At 47.5% G+C, this 12,883-nt stretch overlaps 2 protein-coding genes across 2 annotated transcripts; both read left to right on the top strand.

Moving 5' to 3' along the window:
- Positions 1–6,396: 6,396 nt before the first annotated feature.
- On the top strand, positions 6,397–7,410 carry H6S33_005002 (uncharacterized protein; the record flags this gene model as incomplete). The annotated part of the gene is made up of 1 exon (XM_044836711.1): positions 6,397–7,410. The coding sequence occupies one exon, from the start codon at positions 6,397–6,399 to the stop codon at positions 7,408–7,410; it is 1,014 nt and encodes a 337-aa protein (XP_044690215.1).
- A 1,519-nt stretch (positions 7,411–8,929) lies between these two features.
- On the top strand, positions 8,930–10,418 carry H6S33_005001 (uncharacterized protein; the record flags this gene model as incomplete). The annotated part of the gene is made up of 2 exons (XM_044836710.1): positions 8,930–9,546; positions 9,605–10,418. The coding sequence occupies 2 exons, from the start codon at positions 8,930–8,932 to the stop codon at positions 10,416–10,418; spliced, it is 1,431 nt and encodes a 476-aa protein (XP_044690214.1).
- Positions 10,419–12,883: the final 2,465 nt, after the last annotated feature.

Raw genomic sequence — 12,883 nt, 5'->3', positions numbered from 1 at the left:
CGACAAGCGTCTACAGATCGGGATACGCGTATAGCCTCCCGATAAAAAGCTTGATCGCTGAACCAGAACCCGTTAGCAATGGAAGAACCACAGATTTTGAGACGGACCGATAACTTTGAAACTCGGTGGAGGGGTGTTCAAAGGCAGTTCAATCGGTACGTGCAGAGGGGGGTGGGTTAAGTTGAGGCGACTAATTGTGGAAAAACTGCGCGCAGAAGGGAATAATACCTGAGTAGACTGTATACGGGAAGCGTGAAGATTCGCGTTCAATTCAGTTCTTGACAATAGAGTTTGTTCGAGCGTTGGGTTCGTGAGTGTGGCTTCTCCGTTCTGCTTCGCAACAATCATCAGCCTTCCTCAGCCTTGCTTTGGGAGTTTGGGGTCATCCAGCCAGCCACCGCCATGTAGCCCTGGCACGCTCGCTGCTTGGTCCTATTTCCGACAAGTGGATGGGGCAGATCGATGGCTGTGCCTGCCTCATTCTGTGGTGGGGCTGACCTGGCCGCCCGTCCGCCGGCCAACGACAAAAGATTTTTTTTTCATTGGGGGGGTAGCACCAACCTTTTTTTTTTTCTTTCCCTTCTCTGTAATTCTTTTTTATGTTTATGCCACTGTAGCCACCAAGCAAGGAGTTTCGAAGTGGATGGGAGAATAAAATAGTAGTGAGGCTAAAATTTAATCGAGACGAGTAAGTAAGTGTGCTATTATTTTATGCTTCTGACTGATGGGTAAAATAGAGTCGATGAGATGGCAATTGTGTATAGACGAATTCAGAAGGGCGGGGGGGAGGGATAAATGTTGGAGAATCTTTGTGCTTGTGCTGCTGCTGCCGCTGTTGCGTCTGTCTTGCTTTGCTTGCTTCCTGCCTCCTGCTTGGATGATTTCTCTCTCCCCTCTTGAACGGATTGGATGGGAGGATTGTATGAATGGGTGATGCCGCTGCTCTGCTGCTTCCTGCCTTTTGCTTTCCTGACTTGCTTGCAGTTCTCGCTGCTGCTGGCTGTTCCTTTCGATGAAAATGATGGACACTTAATTCTCCCTCCCGGTCACGGTATTTGTCTCACTCGCACACGCACCAGTTTTCGCTAACTCACTCTTGTCTTTTTGGCTCAATGGCGTTCCCTCCTCTGATCTGATTCTTGTTCGCGAAACGCACACTCTCTAGTGTCGAATCCCAGTGTTTTCATTCAAACGTGATCGTGCAGATCTTGACAACTTTCTCACGAAACACTAGCAACCGTGGTAGGGTTCCGAGGTTGGGTTGATGACGATTGCCGGCGGGTGGTCGCAACAACGAAATTCAGGGTGAGCCTGAAGTAGAAGAAAGAGGCGGTGGTGGTTGAGCTGATGAGGCGATGGAGGCTGCTGTGCTGCTCGAGGGAAGGAGGGAAATGGAGCAGGGTGGTCGGGTGGCGAAGTCACTTGAGAGTGAAAAAAAGCAATGAAGCCAGCGTGCGCATTACCTCAGCACATGTATAGGCGTACAATCCAGTACGACACCGTACAACAGAGCTCAACCCAATTGAGCAGCCTCGTCGCCCAATCCGGTTAATTAAAGAGCCCAATCGTCAGGGCACCTTGCGGGATAAGGTCAAGTCTGCTGCCGGCGTCCGTTCCGATGACGGTACTGGGCCTGAAAAGGTAATCTGCGTCATGGGCCATTCGGGTGAATTGTCCCTCTCCGGATGACTGATTCCTAATCCGTGGAACACAACTATTTACGCACCAATCCGTTTCTGTCAAGTTTAGTTAGGACCTTTCTCACCAGCCCCCTGTTGTGCCTTTACTCCTCTTCTTTCTTACTTTACGCCTGGCGCCTCAGAAACCCAACATTTTGCAGTGGCTTTGGTGGCTGCCACACCACCCAGTACGCACACCAGCCGCCTGGGGTGGGTGAGCTGTTGGTCTGACGTCGAATCTTTTTAGTTCGGTGTCAACACAGCCTCTACTCCCTCGTGACACCAACAACTGAGTTCTCATGCCTTCCGAAAGACAGAACTTCAGAAAATCTCACTGCATATGTAGGCAAAGTAGGAAAGAAGAAGCGACAGTGAGAGATACAGCAGAAATGCCTTATGTAAGATATCTCTCTACCGCCGACGTCAAGCTTAAAGCTCCTATGTAGTTGGCTAGAGCAATACTCTACATAGCCAACACCTACACGCTGTAAATCATTCACACCTCCTCCAATACCGAGATGCCTCGCTTAAATCTTAAAGCAATAGATCCCTTACCCGTGATTTTAACACCATGGGTCGAGACTTTCGACTTGCAGATACGCTGCCTGACATACCCACGTAATGGATGCATACACCCCCCCAGTACCCACTACCAACCTACCACTGTAGAATAGATACCGTGAAGATAAACACCCACACCCACTCTCTCCCCCTTCCTGGTTCGGTAGTAGCTGTCTACCTACATACTCTACACACACACATGTAAGATAAACAGGTACCGTGCGGTCCGTACCGGTTGAGGTTGAATTGCTGTCCACGGATAATTATCCTACATGATACCTACTTACATGAAGGCTCGGCGAATTGATCCGAGACGTATTCACATCACACTCCCTTCTCCACCCCCCTGCCTTCTTCAGTCCCTCCTCAACCCCCCTGAGTCGATGCCCCAAGCGTTTGGAAACGATGGATCGTTCTCATGGAGAAGACATATCCAGCTCCCTCCAGATATGAAATTCCGACAGTAGCACTACAATTAAACCACTATCGTGATTGAACCCCTCCACTCCACATTCCCTATCAGTCGCTAACTTTATTTCAACGTCCGAGTCCATCCTCCACCCTAGCCGACCCTAACCCTGCACAGCTAGCATATCGCGAAATTTGAAATTACGAGAGTCCCCGTGTCACCAATCCAGCCCAGCACGCGAGGGTTCCAAGATACACGATCGTGTATGACAAATTTAGAACCGACTGGTCTATCTCTGGAACAAGTTTTTTCCGGGGGTCGGGGGTTGTGGGGGACGTGCGCCTCCATTATTACATGTATGGTGGGCGAATCATGGGAAAGAGGATTCAACATGACAGAATATTCTTGCCCAGGTGAGAGGAAAAACGATAAGGGGAAAAGCCACATATGTGGTGGTCAGCGGTTGTGAGGTGGCGATAGATGCACGGTTGGGTTGTTGGTTCGGTTTAGGAGAGGCGGCGGAAACGAGTGATATCTGGTGATTCGTGGCTTGTGTTCGTGGTCGGGGCGTATTTGGAATTGGATAAATGGGTTGGTGTCGAGTTGTAGTAACTTCATAACTATACTTAAGCACGGTGCGGCAATCGCCGGCGCAGAATCTTCTCACCCCACACGATCTATCGCTCTGGAGCTCCCGCATCACGAACCAAAACTCGAGCTCTAGACCACGATCGTACCCCGCACTTTGAAAGCCGCGATTCACGATAGACGAGTCAGCACCTGCATACGGACATACGGAGAAGTATAATTCCATTTTTAAACGCCAAATGAAGTTAAAATATCCCCAGGGAGATGAAAAGGATCGATTGTAATTAAGCGTACGAGCATGAATTTCATCGTATCGCATTGTGTTTGACTAAGTTAAACTTAAAAGGTTCCGATATCTAAGAGTGGCGATTCAATGGTTGGAAGGATGGTAAGTCTTATCCAACCAGGTAACCCTAGGCAACAACATGATGACTTTGAAGGATTCCTAGTTGTTGGTGATATGAAAGTGACAATTAGAGCTTGTAAGAATATCAGGAGGTGAATTGGAATCGCCACCCAGATCAATCTCAGCGTATCATCACCTCTGATCGCACTCATTTCTGCACTTCTGAGTAATATTTGAGCTCAGGTTCAACTACTAATCTACCTATCCCCGCGCGAGCTCCATTGTGCCTTGCAAATAGCTGGATTTTATATAATCTCATCAACGTTTATTTCATGAACCGGAGCAGTCAGCGCCTAGTCTGGTAAGTAACCTGAGTGAATGAATATAAATGTGCACTTTGGCCAAACTCACATTCCTGTTGTTATTTTGTTATTCGGGGCCTGGTAAGGCTGAGATTTGGCAGTTCCGATTTTTTAAAATGTTTAGAATACTTGGATCAGTATAAAGCCCGAATACGCACACGGCGTCTCCGATAGGCAGCAGTTCCAGAGGTCTGTGTAAGAGTGAACGGCAATGACTCTGATACGTCAGTGAATGCATCATGATGTCTATCGGGAGGAAGACACAAAGTGATGCCTTTCCTTTTCTGATGAATTTTCTCCGAGATGCACATTACTGACATCTTTTCAACACTTTTCGACAACTATAGACGACTTCCCATATCAGGATTCGATAAGTGACTTGATGATGGGTACTTAGTAAACACTTTACCTCAGATGCAGATCTCACATGGGCCAGGAAACAATACAAGGCGTAATTCCAGAGTCCGGACTGGATACATCAAAAAGCACATGCTCCACATCCACACACCTATTTAGCGCCTTAGTGGATAAAGAGTAGGGATAGGCATAGGAAAGGTCTGTATGCTTATCTAGTTACTGTGAAGCTGTTATAGTAACCCTGTTACTAGTTCCATGAGGTTCGAATGGCCGCGAAGTGTTTCGGCAGGTGCGAGACATTGGTATGCATTGCATGTAGATCAATCAAGTTTCACATCCTGGTACGTTCTGCATGTTCCGGCACCGAAGTGGAGACTATCTGGCCTGAATCTTCCACTTTTGCGATGTCATTGGCTCTACATATCTCATTTGTTTCTCTATTTACCTGTTGTGATGATAGAATGTCAGATTTCAGTTTATGAAGGCTATAAGAAAGTGTATTTAAGGAGGGGTCGAACTAACCTGGCATTTTAAAGCCACCCCCAATCATTCGCCATAGCTATTCCAGCGGTAAAGGGTCTTCGGGAGGCTTGCGGAGAATGAATCTCAGCGATAATTAGAAGGACGGGGAGCTGGAAGCTGGGAGGAGGAGAATTGACGAGGGATGGGGGATGGGCAGGTTAGAGTGCTGCACACTGAAGGGTTTATGAGGGGGAATTGTGTAGAGGAAGGTGCCGTGTGGTGCCAGGTATGTATTGCTTTGGAAAGCCTATTCTTATTTTTGCCTAGCCGTTACGGATTACATGTATCTTGCGCATAGCGGCATAGGTGCACTACATGTACTTGGCGCAGCTTTGGTGGGTGGTATGTACCGTTGGTGTTGAATCGAAATTTTGTCTTTTTTGCTTAGATCCATATATCTACAGTACCGGAAAGGGGTAGAAATTCACTACCGTATTCCAGTCAATATGCTAGTGATGCTGTAAGAATACGGTATTGATACGGTATCGATATGGTATTCTACTTACGATGCTGGTTTAAACCAGTATTCTTGACTCAATACCGCAGCCCCACGGTAGCAATTTTACCCTCATTTCCGAGACTGTAGTTATAGATTCAATCCAGTATCACGATTCTGGCTGTAGCTACAAATATACTATATGTACATATGCAGGGACCCATCGTTTGTTAGGTACCGCTCGATTAAGTACAGACTCTACAAGAGATACATTGCCGAGAACTGGCCTGCAATTAATGAGAGCGCCAGAAACACTCATGATTTACCTCCTCAATGAGAAACCTCCTGAGCTGCATGAGCACGAGTTTATCTTAATTATAATTTATCAGGCCCAAAAGCTCTTCAACGCGAAAGCAGAGGTGGTCAAAAATTGAAGATACAAATGAAAATGTTTTTCACGAATTAATTTTAGACTATTTAGACCTCACTGCCCGAGCTCCATTAGACGCTGAGGGCTCCAGTGTAGATCTATAGAGTTGGATTTAGAATTTTAGGTCAGTGAGCATCTTTACAAAACAACTTCCCGCGTTATCGTTTTATATTGTAGTAATATCAATATAGTTCGAATTTATACAATATACATCGCATTTGTCAATAGACCTAACCCTGGAAGCATACGTGTTGAGCTCCCTGTACGTTTGTCACACACACGCCCCAAGCTTTTGACCCTTCCTCCGCGATCACAAACTGCAAACCACACTCAGGACATATCGCTCCGTCTGTGATTAAGTCACTAATCTAATTTTAACATCTACAAAGCACGCACCTCTCAACATCGTTTCCTGTAGTAGTAAGCTAGCTATAGCTCACGGCAAGGAAAGCTCACGACGTCAAGGCGAGTAGTTCAGCTAGCAGAGGGGTAAAAGCCGAGAAGAAAGCTCGACCGCGGGGAGCAATTGAACAAACGAGAGAGAAAGGGAAATATAGAAATCAATAAATCTTCTATCCAGAAACAGTCACCAAGTCAGATCTACGTTCAGACCAGAAGCTTTTGACAAGCAAGACAAAGATTCCTAAGAGTACCCCACATAGCTTGGCTGTCTGCCACACTACCCCTCATCAGCCTCTACACACCAATGGCTCATACCGGACCTGGAGTAATGGACAACAGCCCTAAGCATCATGGTCTCGAGATCCTCCCCAACGAGATCCTCCTCAAGATTTCTCAGCACCTCATAGCAGGTGACATCAACTCCCTCCTCCAAACCAATCATTTCTTCCAATCCTTGCTATCCCCAGTCCTCGAGCTCCTCCTCGCCAACATGAACATCGGGAGTCTAACACAGCTCTCCTGGGCCACAGCAAACGGCTACTATCGGCTAGTCCTCCGTCTACTCAAGGCCGGCGCAAAACCTAACGAGAGAGGGGAGAAAGACCCCCATTGGACGGCCCTCCACCATTCAGCCTTGCGTGGGGATCTAGAGATTGTGAACCTCCTGTTGAAGTCTGGTGCAGATCCTAATATCCCCAGAGAGGGCACGTCCAGCTCATCTAACCTCGAGACCGGGACCGTGACAGCGCTGCATCTCGCAGCGCATTGCGGACATATATCTATTGTCAGAGCTCTCATTAAACACGGGGCTGATGTTAATGCGTATGGCACATGGTGGAACACACCACTACATGCTGCAATAACCACCATCCATGACGATAAAAGGAAATTCTATTCGTACATCGATGACAATGTGCGCTCTTGGGACAAAAGGGCGCGGAAAGCGTCAGAACAGGAGCTTTACGACATAGTCAGCATCCTTCTGGAGAACGGAGCACAAGTCAACCGCTACCTCTTCAACAAAACACCGCTGTTATGCGCGATAGAGAGGGACACAGATTTATCACTCATAAGGCTACTTCTGGGCGCAGGCGCCGATATCTGTGCTCCGCCCTGTGATTGGAATAACACCACCCCCCTGCACTCCGCCGTGGTCTGGAAGCAGCCGGGCGTCGTGGAGCTGCTGCTGCAAGCGGGGGCAGATGTGAATGCCAGGCTTCGAAGTAATGGCGCAACACCACTTTTTCTCTCTACTCACCAGGCAATCACGGAGATTTTGCGGCAATATGGCGCGAAAGATGAAGAGGATGGTGTCTAGAGTGGTCATGATCAAAGGACATAATTCTCAAGAACTTTACGATGTTAGAGGAGATGGGAGTGTCTAGAGTGGTCATGATCTAAGAACAGATAATTCTCAATATCTTTTACAACGGCAGAGAAGACGCCAGATTTGTAACTACGAGTGAAGAGTAGTATTGTGCAGGATTTTCAAATATGACACCTTCTTGAGTCCTATGACCGTGGTCGCATACCACATTACCACTAACTTGGCACTCAGTCAAGTGTATTTCTTGTGACAATAGTCGAGGCGTGAAAGATTGAGTTCTGTCAGTGGCACTCTAGATATGAGTAGAGGGCGACTTTGACAACCCTGCACACACCACTTTAATTCTTACATTGGAGAACCTCACCTTTAACGCGACTCTATGTCTGTCAGGGCCAATGAGACGCAGTGCCTAATTGGCGTGAATAGTGTTGACAGCACCGCCCCCAAGCCCTCTCGCACTATGGAACGGATACCACGCTTTTATATAAAGTTTTTGACGAGAGAGTGACATCTCCATGCATCTGATCTCCTAAAACAGCTATACAAGGTGGTCTTAATAACGGTGCTCACAGTCTGGCCTACAAAACTAGACGTGTCATCTTTATATAAGTACTTAGATAGACTTTCACCCCCCAGCTCCGTAATAGAACATCAATCCCTTTGAATTACCTCTTGAGTCCCCCCTATAAGCTGTGCCTGGAAAAGAGATCCTCCTTGTGTCTCTTAAAAATAAGTGAACACTACAGTTTCCCACCAGGCTATAGTGATTGATTTTGGACATAATAGAGGCTTTACGCAAAGGCTCTATTCCCTATGTAAGAGTTAGTACTGACAGCACATAAATTGTTGTCACTATGCACTAGCTAGCTGTGCGCTAATATAAAGCGAAGTGGAGACTAAAACATGAGGCCATGGCCGGGAGCTTGGCAAAGGTGAGTGATTTCCTGTGACGCAAATAAACATATTGCAACACAACCACAGTGATTTTATAGCTATAGGTCTACCGAATTTGGTGTTATTTCTACATCTATAAATTAAATTTGTCTATGTACATCTTTAATCAGGAGGTGTAGGTTACGAGTACTTTATAGAGATAGGCACATGTGTACTGTAATTTAAGAAAGGTATTCGATATATATGATTCCCTGAGTATTTGATGTGGATATACTGCGAATCCATACTCTCAGACTTCCACAGAGCAGCCCATGATCAAAAAAGCGTAAACAAGCACGCCAAGCGCGGGCGCTATTCAGACAGCCGTCTGATTTCCATCAGGGATCACTTGCATCACTTGCATCCGAGTCCGCAGGGTTAGGGCTGACCATTACGCGTTTCAACCCCTGTTCCAGCCCGACACAGAAGATGCACCATTCACTCACTTACCTCACCGGACCTCTAGGGAGGTGTTAGTTCACTCGTCCACTTTTTTCCACCTAACCGTCCTTTTTCCAAGAATCACAATACTACAATAACCCAGCCGGATCTGGTTCCAACTAACTACATACACAACATGTCCTCCTCGTCCTCCCTCCCACCGGTGCTCACGCCGCGCTTCCGCCCGCACGCCGAAGAAGAGCCGTTCCTGCCGCGCTACACGGAGGACTCGGAGCCTGCGCGGCTGTTCCTGAAGAAGCGCACATGGCTCACGCGCGGGCGGGTTATACTGCTGAGCGCACTCCTGTCGCTGGTAGTATGGGGCTTGATAGTGATCGTGCCGGAGATTTTGGACCCGACGCCGGCGGTGGTTCCGGTGGTTGATTTCGAGAGTGTGAAGGATGTGAATGCGACACTGGTCCCCGGCGGAAAGGGGAAGTGGACAATAAGGATTCCGAAGGGGATTCAGGAGCCGTTGAGACCGAGGGTTTATAGGGATATATGTAGGTCGGTCCATGACGTTGCAGGACATGTCCATCGAGGGTATTACTCGTTCGATGAGAAGTTCGTTGATCCTGCAAAGAGCGGGGAAAAAGTGGCGGTGGAGAAGGGGATGGAGGTCTGTGATGCGAGCTTGACATACATGCTTGAGTCGAAGAATGCAGGATTTGGAGTCGCTCTGATGGGGCTGTGGAGCGCATACGGGCTTGCAAAGAAGGAGGGGAGGAGCTTCTTTGTCAACGACCGTGACTGGTATGTCCTCCCCTCCTCATCTTTTGCCATCTGCTCAGATTCTGACATTGAAGCGTAGGGCATGGGGCGCATATACTTCCTTCTTCCTGCAGATGCCACGGCACAAATGCGCGCCTCCACCGCCGCACTGGATGCTTCCGTGCCCGCATTCAGCAAAGCACCTCGTAGTCGCCGCCTCCACACACACCTACATCTTCGGCCACAGCTTCAACGATGAGTTTGAAGATGCGCGCCAAATGGGAGTGCTGCGCCAGTCCAAGATCTTTGATTTCGTCCGCGAGGGCTATGAGGCGCTGTTCCGACTAGGTCTTCTTCCAGAGGACCAAGATTTCGTGGAGATCCGCAAAAAGAAGCTTATTGGCCCCGTGGTGAGTGTGCACATCAGAAGAGGCGATAAAAAAGCACTAGCGTGGGAGTACGTAAAGACAGATGACGGATTCGTGCCGCCGAAGAAGTATGTGGAAGCCGCATTGGAGATGCGCGGCAAGCGGCATGGCGATATCGTGTATGCGTCTGATGATGTCCACATGTATGAGTCTGCTGAGTTTGTAGATTATAACCCAGCACAAGGAGAGGTAGCGGCAGAGACATGGCTCGGCGAGCTGGAGGTGTCGCAAGATATGAGAGGGTTTGTAGCGGATGATTTCTGGGAGTTGGATCCGGAGCAGAAGATACAGTTGGGGAGGGCTTACCTGAAAGATTTGAAGATCTTGGGGGAGATGGCGGCCAGACCGGAGGCGGCAACGGTGTGTGATGTGGCCAGCACAACTTGTAGGCTGCTAGCGGTGATCATGGGCTGGGAGAGGGCGGTGGTGGAGAAGAGATGGAAAAACGTGGATGGCGAGTTTGACTGGAGTGGAGTTGCGTGGTAGAGTTCCGTTTTGTGGATGGCGTGGCCATCAGTTCTGGTTCGGTATCTGAGTTTCGGGCACGGCGTTGCGAGGGGTTCGGGTAGGATATGAATGTAATACGTAAATCTTAGTAGGTTTCGATAAGAATCATCTGTTTGATGCGAACAGAAGAGAGGATGAAGGGTGGAGAATCGCTGCCCTGGTTTCTAGCAAACATCACAGTCAGCTTTGAAATACATGTATTGATCTGTGTGCGTACTCCCAAGGTTGGTGAATCTGTCCCCGGAAAGCCACTGTAGGGTAGGCTCGGCGGAGTTATGTACGCTTCCTCCCCCTGGGAATTATCACCTATGGATACAATGCCATGTAGATGATGAGTGTTCTGGAGGATACAAGTAGCACAAAATCGGGGGTGGTTCCCCATGATTCGGGAGATACCACCGTGCTGAGATACCTGTATATATCCAGACAGGTGTTGTTACAAGGCAGTACTGTGTGTTTCAGTGGCCGTAACAAGACCAAACTATCGGACGAGAAGAGAGACGATGTTGTATTGACAGGACTGCTAGAGTTTCTAGCTTTATAGGACACAATTGATTGAGGACAGACTACCACGCCACCTACATGTATTCCTCGCCATGAGTCCGCATTTGTAGTATACGTATACGTAGCTGACAGTCACGCATGCCGTATATACGGCAGTGTGTGTGACCAGATCGCCATTACCCGCGGACCTTATCTGGGGAAAGCTACATCAGATTTAAGAATTTAGACGTCCTTCGCGATTTTAATACATGTACCGTATTTACGTCTATCCTGATTTCAACCCCCGGCTTCACGGTGTACTCAACCCCTGGAGGATAATGATTTAATGTCGTCCACGAGGACGAGCGGGCTTATGTCCTTACCGCATGATCGAGGATATGTCTTCGATGACATATATACTAGGACAGTAGTCCAAGAGGGCGGAGGTTCTTGAGAACACTATTTGCCCTTTCCTCGGGGGCTCCCAAGGGCTATAGTTATAGTGCACACTAAACCCTGATATCCGGTCATGGGACATCACTCGGTCAAGGTCATAGTTGATTATTTTCTTTAATCTTTTTCGGAGATTGGTTGATTGATTGATTAATTCATATCTTTTTCGGAGATTTATATGTGGCAAAATGTGCCAATACAGTTTTAGTAGTAGTTAAGGGATGTGAACAATCGTAGAAACTTTACGAGCTCTCCATATGGGCTGGGGAGCGTCCGAGGGTCTTGCTGCAGTGTGGTCAAGTACTGCGAAGGTCTTGACTTTTTCATAGAATGGATTCTCAACGCCTACCTATACCTACCAATAATTTCCCGGCCTTAACATTCATAAAACTTTTTGTTTCCTTACAACGCCACCACAGCCAACACACAGCCCGAAACACCGCATTATATGAGCGATCATAATAACCTTTATCTGATAAACTCAGAAATTATCCCAAAAATTGAAAAGGTTTTGATGCTTCGAAGATCATGAGGTGGCATACTGTGTGTTCATTTGGTACCAGTCTGGGCCCACCAAGTGCACTTCCCATCTGAGGAGCTACCAAAATGGCGCCATAGCTTTGTGCTGCCGCGATCAGATACCACTAGAAGTCTTTTGCTGCGCAGTTTTTCTGGGATTAAATCATGAGTTCTCACTCGAACTGGTTGCCATGTCATTTCGGTGCGCCATACTCAAAACGTGATAGCCTAAAAAACCATAAATTTGTAATCCTCAGGACAAGGATTCTCAACAGCCTTTTTTGAACTCGAAACATAATCCGTTGTGGTGTAATGGTTAGCATCAGTCGCTCTCACCGACTAGATCGGGGTTCAATTCCCCGCAACGGAATTACTTTTGCTGATGGAAAAAAGTTCAATCTGTTTTTTTATATCCCGATATTTTTGAGTTTTACCTATCTGGTTTGTACCTCCGTCTCCGAAAGTAGCTCGGCTATGGGGTAGTAATATACTCTAATTAATTAGTTGGGGTGGTGGTGCCCTAATATACTCAAACCTGGCAGAGATCTATTTCTGTAGTCGAATTAATTAACTCAAGCTTCGTGCCATTTCTCTCTGCCGGAGCATGTAAATAGTTACATGAAGATAGGGAATAAGTGAAAGTGAAAGGACAAAGGAAATAGAGTCTATCCCACATAAAAGTATTTAGTCGGACTAGTCGATAATTAAACTGCAAATCAGGCTTTGATAAGACCTTCGGTAAACCTCCAATCAAAAGAAATGTCGGAGATTCCAGTTCAATGGCCTTAATGGGTGTATCTAACGGTCGTGGTATGTCCACCCCTCTCACATTGACCGCTGACGTATAAGATCAAAAGGCCTTCGACCATCCTCCTTATTTTACTTATGCTATGATCATCGAACAGATATGGAGACTGAGGAAATATGCGGTAGACAAGCCGGGAGGCAGCCGGTGTAGACGACGTCGAGCTGATAACGGATTGTGGGCT

The sequence above is a fragment of the Morchella sextelata genome, assembly GCF_020137385.1.
Source record: "Morchella sextelata strain SCLS chromosome Unknown scls_19, whole genome shotgun sequence".
NCBI classification, from domain to species: domain Eukaryota; kingdom Fungi; phylum Ascomycota; class Pezizomycetes; order Pezizales; family Morchellaceae; genus Morchella; species Morchella sextelata.
Note: the sequence above shows the minus strand (reverse complement) of the source record. Positions and strands in the feature narration are given on the sequence as shown.